General features: G+C 46.4%; 1 protein-coding gene across 1 annotated transcript in view; it reads left to right on the top strand.

The window, feature by feature from the left end:
- The window catches only part of LOC132209511 (disintegrin and metalloproteinase domain-containing protein 12-like), a 193,002-nt gene that overhangs the window by 118,516 nt on the left and 53,523 nt on the right, over positions 1-20,963 (top strand). The window contains exon 11 of the mRNA XM_059645051.1: positions 4,570-4,715. Coding sequence (XP_059501034.1) covers positions 4,570-4,715 — 146 coding nt within the window. The remainder of the gene's footprint in view (positions 1-4,569; positions 4,716-20,963) is intronic.

Genomic DNA, 20,963 nt, shown 5'->3' with positions numbered 1-20,963 from the left:
CAAATGGGACCCGTTTATCACTACACTTTGCTTCCTGTCAGCTGGCCAGTTTTCAATCCAACTCAGTATTTTGCCCTCAATACCATCTGCCCTAATTTTGCTCACTAATCTCCTATGCGGAACTTTATCAAAGGCTTTCTGAAAGTCCAGGTACACTACATCCACTGGTTCTCCCTTGTCCATCTTCATAGATACATCCTCAAAAAATTCCAAAAGATTAATCAAGCACGACTTCCCCTTCGAAAATCCGTGCTGACTCTGACCTGCCTTGTTACTGCCATCCAAATGAGTCGTAATTTCATCTTTTATAATTGACTCCAGCATCTTTCCCATCACTGACGTCAGGGTAACTGGTCTATAATTCCCTGTTTTCTCTCTCCCTCCTTTCTTGAAAAGTAGGACAACATTAGCCACCCTCCAATCCGCAGGAACTGATCCTGAATCTATAGAACCTTGGAAAATAATTACCAATGCGTCCACGATTTCTAGAGCCACCTCCCTAAGTACCCTAGGATGCAGACCATCAGGTCCCGGGGATTTATCGGCCTTCAGACCTAACAGTCTATCCAACACCATTTCCTGCCTAATATAAATTCCCTTCAGTGCGTCCATTACCCTCAGTTCTTCAGTCACTATTGCACCTGGGAGATTGCTTGTGTCTCCCCAAGTGAAGACAGATCCAAAGTGCCTATTCAACTCTTCTGCCATTTCCTTGTTCCCCATAATAAATTCACCTGTTTCTGTCTTCAAGGGCCCAATTTTTGTCTTAACCACTTTTTTTCTTATCACACACCTAAAAAAGCTTTTACTATCCTCCTTTATATTTTTGGTCAGTTTTCCTTCATACCTCATTTTTCCTCTGTGTATTGCCTTTTTAGTTATCCGCTGCTGCTCTTTAAAAGCTTCCCAGTCCTCCGGCTTCCTGCTCATCTTTGCTCTGTTATTCTGCTTTTTTATCTTTATACCTTAACTTCCCTCGTCAGCCACGGCCGCCCCTGCCTCCCCTTAGGATCTTTCCTCCTCTTTGGAATGAACTGATCCTGCACCTTCTGCATTATATCCAGAAATACCTGCCATTGTTGTTCCGCTGCCATCCCCGTGAGGGTATTGTGCCATTGAACTTTGGCCAGCTCTTCCCTCAAAGCTCCATAGTTCCCTTTATTTAACTGCAACACTCACACTTCCGATTGTCCCTTCTCCCTCTCAAAGTGCAGATTAAAACTTATCATATTATGGTCACTACCTCCTCATGGCTCCTTTGAGGTCCCTGATCAAATCCGGTTCATTGCACAACACCAGATCCAGAATTGCGTCCTCCCTGCTAGGCTCCAGTACAAGCTGTTCTAAGAATCCATCTCGGAGGCACTCCACAAACTCCCTTTCTTGGGGTCCAGTACTATCCTGATTCTCCCAGCCTACCCGCATGTTGAAATCTCCCATTACAACTGTAGCGATACCTTTGCAACAGGCCAATTTCAACTCTTGATTCAACTTGCACCCTACATCCTGACTACTGTTTGGGGGCCTGTAGATAATTCCCATTAGGGTCTTTCTACCCTTAGAATTCCTCAGCTCTATCCATACTGACTCTACATCTCCTGATTCTATGTCCCCCCTTGCAAGGGACCGAATATCCTTCCTCATCAACAGGGCCACCCCACCCCCTCTGCCCACCAGTCTGTCCTTTCGATAGCACGTATAGCCTTGAATATTCATTTCCCAGGCCCCCTGTCCACTTGAAGCCACGTCTCAGTTATCCCCACAACATCGTACTTGCCAAATTCCAACTGAGCCTCAAGCTCATCCACCTTATTTCTTATGCTTCGTGCAGTCATATATAATATTTTTAATTTGTTTCTCCCCTCACCCTTCCTATCAATCCCTATTTCACTTGGCCATACTGTACGATCCCTTTTTGAGTTTTCTGCTTCTGTTGATTCTGTTGTCTTTCTTAACTTCTCTTATTCTCACTTTCCCTTTAACTTGATTCTTAAATTTCCAGTTTGGCCCCTCCCCCCATCACTGAGTTTAAACACACCTGTGTTGCAGTGGCAAACCTGCCTGCCAGAATACTGGTCCCCCATCTATTAAGATGCAAACCGTCCCTCTGGTACAATTTATTCTTACCCCAAAACATACCCCAGTGATCCAAGAATTTAAATCCTTGCTTCTGGCACCAGTCTCTCAGCCACACCTTCAAGTCCATTATCTCCCTGTTCCTGCCCTCTCCAGCCTGAGGAACTGGAAGCAAGCTAGAGATAACCACCGTGGAAGTTGTGCTTTTCAGCCGTCTTCCAAGTTCTCTGAAGTCCCGCTGTAGAATGCCCCTCCTTTTCTTCCCGACTTCATTAGTGCCGACATACACCACCACCTCTGGCTCTTCATCTTCGTCCTTGAGTATTCCCTGTACTCTGTCAGTGACTTCCTGGATCCTGGCACCAGGAAGGCAACACACCATCCTCAAATCTCGCCTGTTGCCGCAGAAACCCCTGTCAGTCCCTCTCACTATGGAGTCCCCTATTACCACAGCTCTCCGTGATGTCTGACTCCTCGGCTCTGCCTCTACACCAATTTCTGACTCGCAGAACTGTCTGCCTCTCGGACTGGCAGTGTTGTCTGCCTCGAAAGTTTCCAAGAGAGTCAACCTGTTTACAATCGGTGCTTCCCCTGGGGTCTCTAGTATTTCATTTGTGTCTTCCTTCCTCATCGACATTCCCCTTCTCTCTTCAGGTATCCTCGGTGTAATAACCTCGCTGAAGGTCCTATCCAGAAAATTTTCGTTCTCTCAGATGAGCCTGAGGTCATCTAGTTCTTTCTTCAGTGCTGCAACAACCTCCTTCAGAAGCTGAATGTGTACACACTTTCCACAGCTATCGGAGCCAGAAACATCATCAGTTTCCCTGACCTCCCACATCATGCACGCAGCACACTGAATCCGCTTGGCAGTCATGTCTTCACCCTCTTCAACAGTGGCGTAATCTCCCCACTGAGCCTCTTCGCCGAAAACTCCTGAGCCAAAGACTCGCACTTTACTCACCAGGCACTTCCCTCAACCCTTGTTTTTTGCTGTGAGTCTGTGGACTCTTAATTAGGTTAGAGGAGGAGGGTGGGAGGGAGTCCCTACCGTGTAGGACCGGGGGCCGAGAACACACCCACTTCAATAGGACTCACTTACCTTCCCGACTGCCTCTCTGCTCTGACCTCACATCCACCCGGCTCGCGCCGCTCTCCGCTGCAAAAAGGACCGCTGGCTTCGAGGTAAGGATACAAGGAAAGATTAGAGAGGTTGGAGCAGAGAAGATTAGGAGATGACCTTACTGCAGTGCTCAAAATGAGGAGCAATTTTGACACTTTGAGGAAGGAAATTCTGTTTCCAATGGTTGGTATGTCAGGAATTAAGCATCACAATTTCAATATTGCCAGCAAGAGAGCGAAGAGTGAGATGAGAAGAAACTTCTTAACTCAGAGAGTTGTTAGGTTTTGAAATGCACTGCCTGGGAGAGTGGTGGAGGTGGATTTCATAGCAAGTTTAAAAAGAGAGCTGGATATATATTCGAGAGTGATAAGTTCAAAAATTATGGAGACAGGGCTGGAGAGGGCTCCAGCTGGGAATCTCTTTTGAGAGCCAGTACAGATGTGATGGATCAAATGGCCTCCTTCTGTACAGTAATATTTTATGATTCTACGGTTCTCTGACGCTGTCAAGTCTTTTAAAAATCTTGTTTCTTTTAATAAGGTTGATTGCATCCTTCTATATTGCAAATAGTACGTGCTCAATCTAGGCAACCTATTAGATTAGGTTCCCTACAGTGTGGAAACAGGCCCTTCAGCCCAACAAGTCCACACTGCCCCTTGAAGCATCCCACCCAGACCCATCCCCCCTATAATCCACACGCCCGTGAACACTATGGGCAATTTAGCATGGACAATCCACCTAGCCTGCACATCTTTGGACTGTGGGAGGAAACCGGAGCACCTGGAGGAAACCCACACATACACGGGGAGAATGTGCAAACTCCACACAGACAGTCGCCTGAGCCTGGAATTAAACCTGGATCCCTGGCACTGTGAGGCTGGACTGCTAACCACTGAGCCACCGTGCCGCCCTATTCTCATAAGGCAGTCACAAGGGAAGGCCAAATCGGTTTATTTGACTATATTACAGTCATAACTAGCTTTCTACAATGGTCAACTTAATATTTATTCTACACACACTATCCTGTTCTGAATGCAGTCTTTTGGAAAATAAGGTTTTATTCTTAAAGGGAATTAAAGCTAATTTTCAAATGCAGACAAGAGGACAATGGTTAGCCAGTATCATGAGCAGCTGTCCATTGGTTATTGGTCAAAAGGATTCAGACAATAGACTGACTCAGAGTAGGATCCCAGGCTCCAGAATTAGTCAACAGCAACAACCGCTAAGGGCAGGGAATTGTCTCTTTTCTCTTGGCCTTCATTTGCAGGGTTCTAAATACTTCCCAATTAGACTTAGCATCTTGGAAAAGTTTACAGGCCTATTTCTTTACTTAAATACTGTTTTCACTGTATATTTTTCCTGTTCTCTTTCAGGACAACCGACCCAGCCATTTGCCTGTTTCTTCTACTCTTGCACATGAGATGGGACACAATCTGGGAATGACACATGACACTCCAGAACGGAAATGTACCTGTCAAGGCAAGATCATGGGTGGCTGCATCATGGATGAATCACTTGGGTGAGCGACAGTTTTTAACCATGTGACTCATAAGAGAGGGTCTTATTACTGTGCAACACTTTACACCAAGAATTAACATGATGAGTACAGCACAGTACAGGCCCTTTGGCCCAAAGTGTTGCACCGACTTATTATCTTACTGCTAAGAGCAAACTACCCTGCATACCCTACATTTTATTATCCTCCATGTGCCTATCCAAGAGTTGTTTAAAAGTCTCTAAAGTATCTGGCTCCACTACAACTGCCGGCAGCGCATTCCACATGCCCACCACTCTCTGTGTGAAGAACCTACCTCTGACATCTCCCCTATACCTTCCTCCAATTGCCTTAAAATTATGCCCCCTCTTAATAGTCATTTCTGCCCTGGGAAAAAGCCTCTGACTATCTACTCTATCTATGACTGTCACCATCTTGTACACCTCTATCAAGCCACCGTTCATCCTTCTTCGGTCCAATGATAAAAGCCCAAGCTCCCTCAACCTTTCCTCATAAGACCTGCCCTCCAGTCCAGTCCTGGTAAAACTCGTCTGCACCTTCTCTAAACCTTCCGCATCCTTCCTATAATATCCCATTGCAACCTATGGCAGCGCTCCACACTGGCCACAATTCCACCAACCTGCATGTCTTCGGCAAACTTACTAACCAACCCTTCCACTTCCTCATCCAAGTCATTTATAAAGATCACAAAGGTTCCAGAACAGATCCCTGCGGAATACCACAGGTCACTGAGCTCCAGGCCAAATACTTTCCATCTACTACCACCCTCTGTCTTCTATTGGGCAGCCAGTTTTGTATCCAGGCAGCCAAATTTCCCGTGAATCCCATGCCTCCTTACTTTCTGAATGAGACTACCTTGTGGGACCTTATCAAATGCCTATCAAACACCACATCTACTGCTCTACCTTCATCAATTTGTTTTGTCACATCCTTAAAGAATTCAGAGGCTTGTGAGGTATGACCTGCCCCTGACAAAGCTATACTGACTATTTCTAATCAAACTGCACTTTTCCAAATTATCATAAACACTGTCCCTCAGAATCTTCTCCAATAATATGCCCACCACAGAAGTAAGACTGTCCTGTCTGTAATTTCCAGGATTATCCCTGTCCCCTTTCTTGAACAAGGGAATGACATTTGCCACCCTCCAATCTTCTGGTACTACTCCAGTAGACAGTGATACGGCCGTGCATGGCAGATTGACACTAGACTAAAACTGAAATCACATGGGATTTCAGGTCTGTTGAGTAAATGGATACAAAACTGGCTGGACCCTGATGGAGGGTAGAAAGGGTGCTTTTCAGAATGGAGACTGGTAACTCATGGTGTTCCATAGGGATCAGTCTTGGGTCTTCTTGTTTGTGGTATGTATAAATGATCTGGAGGAAAATGTGGATGATCTGATTAGTAAGTTTGCAGATGACATGAAGATTGGTGGAGTTGCTGATAGTGCCACTGATTGTGAAAGGATACAACAGGACATGGATAAATTGGTGACTGGGCACAGAAATGGTAGATGGAGTTGAATTCCGACAAACATGAGTTGATGCATTTTGAAGGATCAAACGTTGGTGTGAATTACACTGGAAATGGCAGAAGTCTGAGGAACATTAAAATACAGACAGATCTGGGTGTGCAGGTGCACAGTTCCCTTAAAAGTGGCAACACAGGTGGCCAAAGTGATTGAGAAGGTATATGACATGCTTGCCTTCATTGGCCAGGGCATGGAGTACAAGAGTTGACAAACCATGTTGCAGCTATAATAAAACCCTTGTCAGGCTGCATGTGGACTATTGTGTGCAGTTTTGGTCGCCACAGAAGGATGTGGAAGCTTTGGAGAGAGTGCAGAGAAGGTTCACCAGGATGTTACTGGGTTTCAAGGGCATTGGATATGAGGAAAGGGTGAAAAGGCGAGGATTGTTTTCACAGGAAAGTTGGCAGCTGAGAGGAAACTTTAGAGAGGTCTGCAAAATTATGCTGGGTATAAATAGAAAGGATAGTCAGAGGCTTTTTCCCAGGGTTGAAGTTTCAATTACAAGGTGGCACAGGCTCAAGGTGAGAGGGCAAAAGTTTAAGGGAGATGTGCAAGGGACATTTTTCATGCAGATCGTGATCAGAGTCTGGAACACACAGCCAGAGGAGGTGATGGAAGCAGGCTCATTGGCAACATTTAAGAGGCATCTGGATGGTTACATGAAATGGGAGGTCATAGACTGATATGGACTGAATAAGGGCGGAAGATTTGTTTTTTAGTTTAGTTAGGGCATGATGATTGGCACAAGCTTGGAGGGCCAAAAGGCTTGTTCCTGTGCTGCACTTTTCTTTTATTCTTCTTGATTTTTTAGAACATAGAACATAGAACATTACTGCGCAGTACAGGCCCTTCAGCCCTTGATGTTGTGCCGACCTGTCATACCGATCTCAAGCCCATTTAAGCTACACTATTCCATGTACGTCCATATGCTTGTCCAATGACGACTTAAATATACCTAAAGTTGGCGAGTCTACTACTGTACTACTTCACACTTTATTATCTCGGATTCTCCAGCATCTGCAGTTCCCATTATCTCTGATACAGTTTTAACCTCATTGCGAAGCCTCTTTCAGGGATGCCTAACCTGAAGAAGTTACCCTCCTCCCTCCGGACCAACCTCAGGGAATCTCTCTCCCACTTCAACTCTCTTGTAATCTCTTCAGCCTTGAAACTGCTCGACCATGTCGTGAAGCAAACCAGGTACCACAGCCACATCACATTCCTCAGCACCTGCCTACAGAACCAGATCATCCCCAATGGACTACAGTCTACATTCAAGCCTTCCCAATTTGGCTCCAACCGTGACCACCTCTACATCCAGAACATTGAGACCCTTCAGAAATGTTTCTCCCTGCGAGTCCTGAAACAGACACTCGCCGCCATGCGCTGGCATCTCCAGGCACTGCAATCCAGCCTGCCTCAGCTCAGAGCCTCCCTCTCCCAGACCTGCAAAGGACCTCTCCTGTTTTTTATCCTCCGCAGGATTCACAACCTGAACGCCCAGTTCTACTCAGCTTTACTGGACACCAAAAATCGTAAGTACAACCAACTCACTGGCCCCTGCCACCCACCAGAGGATTCCTGCACCTCCCCAAACCCCAGCCTGTCCCTGCCCCTCCCTCATCACGCACCCACCGCTATTGACCATGAGGACACAGCCGGAGACCCACCGATGACGTCACATCCGCCACCACCGGGCACACCACTTCTGGGACCGCTGCTGCAGTCACTGCCTCCACTTCCAGTTACAACACCTCACACACCACCCTCCCCGCAGCTGCTGCCGCCCACCCCGCTCTGCCCACCGCCGACGGAACCCCACCCATGGCTGACGCCGACGCAACCCCACCCACAGCCGACGCCGACGCAACCCCACCCACAGCCGACGCCGACGGAACCCCGCCCACGGCCGACGCCAACAAAACCCCGCCCATGGCTGACGGAACCCCGCCCACGGCTGACGCCGACGGAACCCCGCCCACGGCCGACGGAACCCCGCCCACGGCCGACGACATCATCGCTCCGCCCACTACCTCCACAGCCAGCAACCCCAGAAAAGACAGCCACACTGAGCCCTGCCGCATCTTCACCATCCCCCCAGACCTCCCACTGACTGAGGACGAACGGTCAGTCCTGAGCAAGGGGCTCACCTTTGTCCCCCTACAACCACACATCAACGAATACCAGTCACATTTGGACATTGAGCAGCTTTTCCGCCGCCTTCGCCTCCATGCCGACTTCTTCAACCGGGAACCTACCCCTCCCTCCACTGACCCCTTCACCCGCTTCCAACACAAGTCCTCCTCCTGGACACCACCCCCAGGCCTCCTACCCTCCCTCGACCTCTTCATCCAACTGCCGTCGAGACATTAACCGCCTCAACCTCTCCACCCCTCTCACCCACTCCAACCTCTCCCCTGCAGAACGGGCAGCCCTCCCCTCCCTCCGCTCCAACCCCAAGCTCACCATCAAACCCGCAGACAAGGGTGGTGCAGTGGTAGTATGGCGCACTGACCTCTACATCGCCGAGGCCAGACGCCAACTCTCTGACACCACCTCCTACCGCCCCCTCGATCATGACCCCACCCCCGAGCACCAAACCATCATCTCCAACACCATTCATGACCTCATCACCTCAGGTGACCTCCCACCCACAGCCTCCAACCTCATTGTTCCCCAACCCCGCACGGCCCGTTTCTATCTCCTTCCCAAAATCCACAAACCTGCCTGCCCCGGTCGACCCATTGTCTCAGCCTGTTCCTGCCCCACCGAACTCACCTCCACCTATCTGGACTCCATTTTCTCCCCTTTGGTCCAGGAACTCCCTACCTACGTCCGTGACACCACCCACGCCCTCCACCTCCTCCAGAACTTCCATTTCCCTGGCCTCCAACACCTCATTTTCACCATGGACGTCCAGTCCCTATACACCTGTATTCCGCATGCAGATGGCCTCAAGGCCCTCCACTTCTTCCTGTCCCGCAGGCCCAACCAGTCCCCCTCCACCGACACCCTCATTCGCCTAGCCGAACTCGTGCTCACCCTCAACAACTTCTCTTTCGATTCCTCCCACTTCCTACAGACAAAGGGGGTGGCCATGGACACCCGCATGGGCCCCAGCTATGCCTGCCTCTTTGTAGGTTACGTGGAACAGTCCCTCTTCCGCACCTACATAGGCCCCAAACCCCACCTCTTCCTCCGTTACATTGATGACTGTAGCGGCGCCGTCTCTTGCTCCCCAGAAGACCTCGAACAGTTCATCCACTTCACCAATACCTTCCACCCCAACCTCAAGTTCACCTGGGCCATCTCCAGCACATCCCTCACCTTCCTGGACCTCTCAATCTCCATCTCAGGCAACCAGCTTGTAACTGATGTCCATTTCAAGCCCACCGACTCCCACAGCTACCTAGAATACACCTCCTCCCACCCACCCTCCTGCAAAAATTCCATCTCCTATTCCCAATTCCTCCGCCTCCGCCGCATCTGCTCCCACGATGAGGCATTCCACTCCTGCACATCCCAGATGTCCAAATTCTTCAAGGACCGCAACTGTCCCCCCACAGTGGTCGATAATGCCCTTGACCGCGTCTCCCGCATTTCCCGCAACACATCCCTCACATCCCACCCCCGCCACAACCGCCCAAAGAGGATCCCCCTCGTTCTCACACACCACCCCACCAACCTCCATTAAATCACCTCTTAACCTTCTTCTCTCAAACAAAAACAGCCTCATGTCCCTCAGTCTTTCCTCATAAGACCTTCCCTCCATACCAGGCAATATCCTGGTAAATCTCCTCTGCACCCTTTCCAATGCTTCCACATCCTTCCTATAATGCAGCGACCAGAACTGTGCGCAATACTCCAAGTGCGGCCGCACCAGCATTTTGTACAGCTGCAACATGACCTCATGGCTCCAAAACTTAATCCCTCTACCAATTAAACCTAAAATTAGCGTACGTCTTCTTAACAACCCTATCAACCTGGGTGGCAACTTTCAGGGATCTATGCACATGGACACCGAGATCTCTCTGCTCATCCACACTACCAAGAATCTTACCATTGACCCAGCACTCTGTATTTTTGTTACTCCCTCCAAAGTGAATCACTTCACACTTTTCCGCATTAAACTCCATTTGCCATCTCTCAGTCCATCTCTGCAGATTATCTATGTCCCTCTGTAGCATGCAACATCCTTCCGCACTATCCACAACTTCGCCGACTTTAGTGTCATCCGCAAATTTACTAACCCATCCTTCTACGCCCTCATCCAGGTCATTTATAAAAATGACAAACTTCGGGCTGCACCCACTCCTCCTTTGGGATCCCGAAAAAACAATCCAAAACATCACGGACCCTGGCACCTGAGAGGCAACATGCCAACCGTGAGTCTCTCTTAGTCCCACAGAATCTCCTATCTGTCCCCCTAACTGTGGAGTCCCTAGTGACTAATGCTCCTCTCCCCTCCCCGCTTCCCTTCTGAACAACAGGGACAGACTCAGTGCTAGAGACCTGTACCCCATAGCTTACCCCTGCTAAGTCATCCCCCCAACAGTATCCAAAACGGTATACTTGTTATTGAGGGGAATGGCCACAGGGGATCCCAGCTTTGTCTTAGTTGGCTGAAAGCTGTCATTGCTGATGCTGGGGATTTCTGGAAGAGGCTGAGATGGATCAGTAAGTTGGAATTCTAACAGTACACGAGTAATGCGGTTTCCTCGCTTCACCAGGTTGACACCTCATTTTTGGTATGCCCAGGGCTGCTCCTGGCATTCCGTCCTGAAAGCTCACAGAGACAGGGTTGAGTCGGGGATGTGCCAAGCCATGAGGAATCAGATATGGCTGAAGCCTGCTGCTGCTGCTTACGGCCCATAGCATCTCAAGAATGCTCAGTTTCAAGTGACTCCATCTGTTTGAAGTCTATCCCTGTTTTGACAGTGATAGTGCCACACAACACAATGGAAGGTATCTTCAATGGGAAGACAAGATTCTATCTCCATGAGGACTGTGTGTGGTTCCTCCATGTGTTGTTCAAAATGGACAATTATTGATTCATCAGCCAATGGAGGAAGCTACGTCATAATCAGCAAGAGGTTGATATTTCACTTGCTGCCATGAGATCTACAATCAATTTTCCATGTTCTAATGTTGAGGGCTAATAAGGCATTTGCCTCCTGACTGTATGCCAGTGTGTTGCCACCTCTGATGGGTTTGTCCTTCCTTTGGAAGGGGCATACCCAGGGATAGTGAATGTATTACGAGCCAGTAAGGATAACTGTCAGGCTGTTGTTTCACTCATCTGTGAGTCATCTCTTCATATTTTAGCACAAGCCCCCAATGTTTAGAGAGTCAACAAAGTTGAGTTTGTCATTGTAACTTCCAATGTCTAGATTGACGTTGGGTGGTCCATCCAGTTTGATTCCTGTTCTTATATTTCATAGCTGTTTGATATGCAGAATGACTTGCTAGACGATTTCAGAAGTCAGCTCAAAGTCAATCATATTTCTGTGGGTTTGGAGTCACATGTAGGCCAGACCAGGTCAGCGCTGGTGAAGGATGTCAAAGAGCAGTCCCAGATTCTGTGTTCAGCATTACCTTTGATCTTTATTTAAACTCTTTACCACACATGCAGGGCAGACCAGAGGCTGCTCCAAATCTGACTTTCACATGGGGCACAGCAGCCTCTTAAATGCAGCTCAAATCTGAAGAGAGGATAATGACACTTTGATTTATCTCATGGGATATAGCGCTTTTATACATTTCATGTTAGAATAATTACATGGTAGATCTCCCCCCTATCTAGACAGCCATTCCTATAAACACACAATCAATGAAGGACGCCCTTACAGACATCCCTTGGTTCCCGATATCAGGATGTTTACCAGACATGTTTATCATCAGGCCTTGGGATCTTACCAGGTATTCCATTAATTCACATTCCAAAGTTAACGGTTATACTCTTTCTCAGACATTATTTGTCTCTAAGGGCTGCCCGAATTCTGTTGTTCATTATATTCATTGCTGCCCTTCTGTTTTTCATTTCATATTTCCCACTGGCCTAATCACAGGAGATATAAAAAAATGTTAATTTCTACTAATTGCTATAAGATTTATAATTTTTGTTCAAATATAAAGTTTTAGGGTTATATTGACCTTGGAGAGTTCAGTGAACACAGACCCTCGATCTTGCAGCTGCATTATATCTCATTCTCGTCACATGCTGTCTTTTATGATGATATTTACTGACTCTGAATATTCAACACTAATTCTTCTACCTAATAAGACAACAACTGTTTCATTAATGAGATTAAAACCGAATCACTTTCCCAGCTCAATGAGCTCAACGGATATCCTAGGGTTTTTACAAGGCACAGTCTCATCCTTACCATTTTTCTGTGTTATTGCGGGATCATACTTTTGTTTCTAATGCTTGCTACAAACTTCAGGCTGTCTGTTCCAGACATCTCTTATCAGACTGTCCTTTACAGACATCCATAGTTGTTATTTTTACAGAACACCTTGTATATTAATTTGTAATTTTTTTTCTTCTTAGTCAACCCTATTACCTTGAGATAACTCCTCCTAAAAGCTATCATTGTGCTAACTTAAGGCCTCCCTGTAATGCTGGTTGGCAAGCTAATTCTGTAATTGGGCTGCCCCAGCAGTCACGATGGCAAATTTCCTTCCTTAAATTAAACCCAGTGAACCACACAGGTTTTTATGGCAATTGATATTGATTATATAGTTGCTATTGATCAAGTTTTTAATTCCAGAATGTACTGAATTCAAATTCTTCCATATTTCATGGTGGTTTTGAGTTTGTTTCCCCAGAACGTTAACCTGGGTCTCTAGATTACCCACAGTCAAGAAGTTTGATAGAATTAGGGTTAGGACAGAGCAGTCCATTTGATTGGCACCACCAACATCCACTCGCTCCATCACTGACAGTCAGTCGCAGCAGTGTGTACTAACTACAAGATGCACTGTAGGAATTCACCAAAGATCCTCAGACAGCAACTTCCACACCCAGACCACCTCCATCTAGAAGGACATGGGCAGCAGATACAATGGAACACCACCCCCGGCAAGTTCCCATCCAAGCGATTCACCTTCCTGACTTGGAAATATATTGCAATTCTGTCACTGTTGCAGGGTCAATATCCTGGAATTCCCTCCCTAAAGGCAATGTGGGTCAACCTACGGCACATGCCTGCAGCAGTTTTAATAAGACAGCTCAACACCACCTTTTCAAAGACAACTAGGGAAGGGACATAAAGACTGCAAACATTATCAATGACTCATTATACCCCACTAATGCTTTCCTAAAACCTCTTTGGCAGGCAGAAGATACAGAAACTTGAACAGAAGCACCAGCAGGTTCAAGAACAGCTTCTTTCCTGTCATTATTAAACTGATAAATGCACTAACTGACTTCAAATAATGCTGATCCCGTACATGTTGATCTTGTCTAGCACTTGTCCTGTGCAGTGTAATCTGTATACCCTACTCTGTCCAAGTTATTTTTTCACCTTGTGATCTGTATGACCTTGCTTACAATGAAATGCCAGTGTAAACAATGCTTTCTACTGTACGTAGGTACATTTCACTCAGTTAATTCATACGTTGGCCCAGCCAGCCACATCCACATCCATTGAGTGTAATTTTTTAATTCAAAACCTTTTATAGCAGGTGCATCTGGAGTTTGACTAATGTCTGAACGGGAAATGTAGGGGTTGTTGTCCAGAGCTCAAATAGAGATAAGGTTAATGGACTTTTGTGGAGTGATTTTCCCAGAATGAAAGTAGTAGCTTTTTTGCTCATCATGAAAGGTCAATTGAGGGCATGGAAACAGTAAGGATTACAGCAAATTATTCCAGGAGATTTTCTTCCACCTGTATGCAGCAGTGGGAGCGGTGAGAGCGAGGACCAGGGCTTGCCAAAAAGGTAAGTTTTTCATTTCGATAGCGGAGCTGAGTGAGAGCGGTTGAATTGTGCTCTGGGAAGGTGAGTGAGCTGATATATTTGTCCACATGGACAAAGAGAATGACCATTTCAACTGGGACAACACCAAAATCCTGGGACAGGCTAGGCAGAGACAGGCATGAGAATTCCTAGAGGCCTGGCACTCCGTGAAGCAGGCTATTAATAAACACATTGAACTCGACCCCATATACATTCCACGAGGAAGGAAAACCGGAAGTGAGGCAATCCATCTCAGCGGACTCCGGAGTTTAAAAACCAGGTGGGAAAACACATCGGAGGCTGCACTGAGGATATTACCCAGCACGGTAACGAAATGTCTGCGGAACAAGAAACCAGCTCAGCAAGCCAACCAACCTCAATGCCCGCAATCCAACCTACAAATCTACTCCAAAGCCTTTAAGTCAACACAGTCCTTCACTCAATTTGGATTACACATGGAGATCCAGTCAGATCAATTTTTTTCATGTCCAAAAGTATTAAGGAAATTATGATAGCAAGGGAATGCACAGTTCAAATCTTCAGTATGCTCCCTGTAGACACAGGGAGCTTTAGAAAGGCACTATTAACAACTTACTTAGGGAGGCATTTCCATAAATACCCCTTTCGTCAAATTTGGAAAATCCCACCACATTAGTGAAAAGAAAAGCTGAAGTAACCACCTTCAGGCAAAAGTGTTCACAGAATGAGCGATCTTGGCACCTTCTAGATATTGCCAACTTCACAGATACCAGTATTCAGTGAATTCAGTTCACTCCTAGTGATACCAAGCAATAGCTGGAAGCACTTGATAATGCAAAGGGTACTGGCCCTGACAATGTTCAGTCAATAGTATTGTGCTCCAAGAGCCAAGCTGTTCCAGTACAGTGACAACACTGGCATCTACCCAACAATGTGGAAAATTGCCCAGGTATGTCATGTACACAAAAAGCTGGACAGATTTAACCCCGCCAATTTCCATTCTATGAGTCTGCTCTCGATCAGCAGTAAAACAATGGTATTGAGCAACACTGGCTCAGCATTAACGCTCACACAGGCTCTCAGTTTTCAATCTGTAAAACCAGAAGACAATAAGGTGTAGGAGCAGAAGCAGGCTATTCAACTGTATCATGGGTGATCAATCATCCTCAATTCACCTTCTGTATTTCCTCATAACCCCCAATTAATTTACTGATTGAAAACCTGTCTCTTTCAATCTTGGATGTACTTCATGACACAACCTCAACAGCCCTCTGTGGTAAGGAATTCCACAGATTCACTACCTTCTGAGAGCAGAAATTCCTCCACATTTCTGTCTTCAATGGGCGACCCTTTATTATGACATGATTCTTATGTATCTTGTATATTTCAGTAAAGTTACCTCTCATTCCTCTATATTCCAATGATTACATGCTCAATCTACTTAAAACTTCCTGATAAGACAGTCCATCCATATCTTGGATCAGGCTAGTGAACCTTCTCTGGATTGTCTCCAATGCCATTATATCTTTACTTTGTTAAGGAACCCAAAACTATTCACAGCATTCCAGCTATGGGCTGACTAGTCCCTTGTACTCCCCAGATCAATTCCTGGGATGGCAGAACAGATAAGAGAGACTGGATAGGTTACAAATGTATTCTATGGAGTTTAGAAGGAAAAGGAGGGATCTTATAGCACCCTATCAAATTCTAACACGTATAAACAGGGTAAGTATGTTCTCATTGATCGAAGAGTCCAGTATCAAGGGCTACAGTCTAACGATAGAGGGTCAACCATTTAGGATGGAATAAGGAAAAAATTTGTTCACCCAGATAGTGGTGAGCATGTGGAATTCACTACCATAGAGACAGGCTGAGGCCAAAATATTGATTTTTTTTAAAGTTAGATGTGTTTTTTCAGGCTAAGGGATCAAAGGGTCTAAGTAGAAAGGATGAACAGGTTACTGAGTTGGATATTAAACAAGAGGTCACCAGACCCAGAACATTAACTCTGGTTTCTCTCCACAGACCTGCTGAGTTTTTCCAGGAATTTCTGTTTTTGCTACTGAGTTGGATAATCAGCAATGGTCATATTGAACAATGGAGCAGGCTCGATGGCAGCTAATTGGCCTCCTCCTGCTCGTATTCCAATGTTAGCAGAAGTCCTGCCTGTGCAGGAGCTCTAGGTCCCAGCCCACACGGCAGGCACTGATTTCCCTCTGTCTGCAACAACTGGGGCCTATGTCAGGAACGTGCAAGGCAGCTCCAGATTGACTGGGCTTGTCCGGGTACATGTTGACGTTTTAAGTATGGCACTATCACCAAGGATATTTGTTCATTCTGGGATCTCTTGTGAGTTCTGATCTTTTATAACTGAAGTATTCAATTCCTGGGACCATTTTGTAATCTATTCTATACTCTCCAATGTGTTCACATGAACTAGACTGTATTAGATCCTGAGATGGGGTGGGGTAGGTGCACAGAGCAGTGAGTACTAAAACTTTACAGCCGTGGATTTGGGCTCATTTACCTGGGAGACACCTCACCAGTGAAGCAAAGTGTAACATCTTTGACAAGACCATCACTTTTTTTTGCTATTTTTCTCGTTTTTGGTTAGGAACTATGAGCTGAAGCTGAAACTTTGAACTTTGATCATCAGTTTGATTTTTTTTTTTGAAAAAAGGAATGGAGAAACAAACTGTTGTCCATTTTGATGATAGGAGCTCCCTGGAAAGATAATTGAAGGTTAGTTATTGTTCTAAGAACACTGGCACCAGGCTGTTGTTATGCTCAAGGAGTGGCAACTGGTTGGATATTGCTTTGGCCAATCAGGAGGAGACTGATGCTGACCAGCCAACCACAGGGAATGTAGACAAAGAGTGAGAAACCATAGATTGAATTGGTTTTGACTGGGTTATACTGTGGGCCAGATAGAACTAATACAGACCCTTCAGCTCTCCAAACATGCACCAACATGCTGCCCGTCACATCTAAAACCCCCTACCCTTCTGTGAACTGTGTTCCCATCCTATTCATGTATTTGTCAAGATGCCATTTAAAAGTCACAGAGATAATGGGAACTGCAGATGCTGGAGAATCCAAGATAATAAAATGTGAGGCTGGATGAACGCAGCAGGCCAAGCAGCATCTCACGAGCACAAAAGCTGACGTTTCGGGCCTAGACCCTTAAAAGTCACTGCAGTTTCTGCTTCCACTACCTTCCCCAGCAGCGAGTTGAAGGCACTCAGCACCCTCTGTGTAAAAGATTTGCCTCATACATCACCTTTAAACCATGCCTCTCACACCTTAAACCCACGGTTCCTAGTAACTGACTCTTCCACCTTCAAAAAATGCTTCTGAGTATCCACTCTGTCCATGGGGAGGGGGGGAGGGGATAAGTCAGTATGGGGAGGACAGACAGGTCAAGGGGGCGGGATGAGGTCAGTAGGTAGGAAATGGAGGTGCAGCTTGAGGTGGGAGGAAGGGATGGGTGAGAGGAAGAACAGGTTAGGGAGGCGGGGATGTGCTGGGCTGGTTTTGGGATGCAGTGGGGGGAGGGGAGATTTTGAAGCTGGTGAAGTCCACATTGATGCCATTGAGCTGCAGGGTTCCCAAGCGGAATATGAGTTGCTGTTCCTGCAACCTTCAGGTGGCATCATTGTGGCACTGCAGGAGGCCCAGGATGGACATGCCATCTAAGGAATGGGAGGGGGAGTTGCAATGGTTCGCGACTGGGAGGTGCAGTTGTTTATTGCGAACCGAGCGGAGGTGTTCTGCAAAGCGGTCCTCAAGCCTCCACTTGGTTTCCCTGATGTAGAGGGAGCCACACCGGGTACACTGGATACAGTATACCACATTGGCAGATGTGCAGGTGAACATCTGCTTGATGTGGAAAGTCATCTTGGGACCTGGGGTGGAGGTGAGGGAGGAAGCGTGGGGGCAGGTGTAGCACTTCCTGCGGTTGCAGGGGAAGTTGCCGGATGTGGTGGGGTTGGAGGGTAGTGTGGAGCGGACAAGGAAGTCGCGGAGAGAGTGGTCTCTCCGGAAAGCAGACAAGGGTGGGGATGGAAAAATGTCTTGGGTGGTGGTGTCGGATTGTAGATGGCGGAAGTGTCGAAGGATGATGAGTTGTATCCGGAGGTTGGTAGGGTGGTATGTGAGGATGAGGGGGATTCTCTTTGAGCAGTTATTGCAGGGGCGGGGCGTGAGGGATAAGGTACGGTAAATGCGGGAGACAACTAGACCTCTATCAGGTCACCCTTCAACTTCTGTCATTCTAGTGAGAACAACCCAAATTTCTCCAACCTCTCCTCATAGCTAATGCCCTCCATACTAGGCAACATCCTGGTAAGTCTTTTCTGTGCCCGCTCCAAAGCCACCACATCCTTCTGGTAATGTGGCGACTGGAATTGAACGCAATATTCCAAATGCAGCCTAACTAATGCTCTATAAAGCTGTAACATTGCCTGCCAATTTTTAAACTCAATACCCTGGCCGATGAAGGCAGGCATGCCTTATGCCTTGTTGACTACCTTCTCCAGCTGTGTTGCCACGTTCAGTGACCTGTGTACCTGTACACCCAGATCCCTCTGCCTATCAGTCCTCTTAAGGGTGCTACCATTTACTGTATATTTTTCATCTGAATTAGATCTTCCAAAGTGCATTACCTCACATTTTTCTGGATTAAACTTCATCTGCCATCTCTCTACCCAAGTCACCAACCGATCTATATCCAGCTGTATCCTCTGACAGTCCTCATTGCTATCCGCAATTCCACCAACTTTTGTGCCATCGACAAACTTACTAATCAAACCAATTACATTCTCCTCTAAATCATTAATGTACATTACAAGTAGCAAAGGTCCCAACACTGATCCCTGAGGAACGCCACCAGTCACAGCCCTCCAAGCATAAACGCTACCTTCCACTGCTGCCCTCTGTTTTCTATGACTGAGCCAGTTTTTTTATCCTTCTTGCAAGCTCACCTCTGACCCTTACCTTCTGTATGAGCCTGCCATGAGGGACCGTGTCAAAGGCCTTACTGAAGTCCATGTGTGCAGAAGCTGCTAATCTGGGAAACCTCGCCCCCTCCCCCATTTCTGATGAAGGGTCCAGGCCCGAAACATCGGCCTTCCTGCTCCTATGATGCTGCTTGGCCTGCTGGGTTCATCCAGTTCTACATCTTGTTACCTCGGATTCTCCAGCATCTGCAGTTCCTATTATCTCTGATACAATTTTAACCTCACTGCGAAGACTCTTCTAAGGATGCCTACCCTGAAGAAGTTGCCGTCCTCCCTCCGGACATACCTCAGGGGATTTCTCTCCCACTGCAACTCTCTCGTACTTGTCTGTCTCCTCTCCCCCTATCTTCTCCTCTATCCATCTTCTATCCGCCTCCCCCTCTCTCCCTATTTATTTCAGAACTCCCTTCCCCTCCCCCATTTCTGATGAAGGGTCCAGGCCCAAAACGTCAGCCTTCCTGCTCCTATGATGCTGATTGGCCTGTTGTGTTCATCCAGCTCGACACCTCGTTATCTGCTGGTCTGGGAAGTTGTGTATGAGTTTACTCTCATTTGTTTTCCATTCAGTTAAAGAATTGTTGAATGGTCTGAGAAAAAATGTGAATATTCCATGGAGTCTGCTGGAAGTATGTTTGCATTGACTGGTGACTTTGGAATCCAAGCAAGATACAATCTGAAGTGCCTGTAATACAATGCATCATTTAAAAAGTTTCATTAAAGTGTGGCACTTTTCATTCAAATAGTTATTGAGCTGGCCAGTTACAACTCATTTTCTTTTTCAATTTATTCGTTAATTGTCCTTGCCTGTCTGTCAGTTATGTGTGACAAGGGGCTCTTTGATCAAAGAAGATTGGGCTTAACTCATAGACATTAACTAGATCAAATCAGAAACGTTTGGGATTGATGGGTCCTTGGCAGCATGGATTCAAAGTTGGCGAAAAGACAGGAAATAAAGTCTTGGTATGGATATGCATTTCTCAGATTGGAGAAGAGTTGAAAGTAGCGTCACCGAAAGATCAGTGTTGGAACCCTTGCTTTTTTGGATTTATATAAATGATTTAGAGATGGATGTTGGTGGCAAAATCTCTAAATATTCAGATGGTACCAAGCTAGGGAGTATAGTGAATTGTGAGGATGATGCTGAGTGACTTCAGAAGGATATTGACAAGTTGGCCAAATAGGCAGACATTTGTCAGATGAATTTCAATACAGAGAAATGTGAGGTAATGAATTTTGGTAGAAGAAACACAGAGACAATACAGATTCAGTGGCGTAACTTTGAGGGGAGTACAGGAGCAGAGGGTCCTCAAGGATCACATGCATGATTCTCTGAAGGTGGCCAGGCAAGTTGTTGCGAAGGCTTATAAGATCCTCGGGTTTATAAATGGAGGCATAGAACATAAAAACAAGGAACTGATGCTATACCTCTACCAAACATCGGTGAGATCACATTTGGAGTTCTGTGCTCATTTCTGGACATCTTATTTAAGGAAGGATGTTCAAGCCCTGGAGAGAGTTCAAAGGATAATTAATAGAATGAAGGCTTTTAGATGCTCGGCAAAATGAGAGAAATTGGCTTATTCTCCTTGAAGCAGAGAATATTAAAAAGTGGCTTTATTAATGTGCTCAAAAGTACAAACAATTTTGACAGGACAAGGAAGGAAGACCTCATCCCCTGAATGAATAAAGAAAAAAAATTCTGTTTCTCCTAGCTATTATGTCAGTAACCAGGTGGTCTCAATTTCAAGACCGTCACTA

The sequence above is a fragment of the Stegostoma tigrinum genome, chromosome 1 (assembly GCF_030684315.1).
Source record: "Stegostoma tigrinum isolate sSteTig4 chromosome 1, sSteTig4.hap1, whole genome shotgun sequence".
Classification (NCBI taxonomy): Eukaryota; Metazoa; Chordata; class Chondrichthyes; order Orectolobiformes; family Stegostomatidae; genus Stegostoma; species Stegostoma tigrinum.
This window is presented reverse-complemented; position numbering and strand designations above follow the sequence as displayed.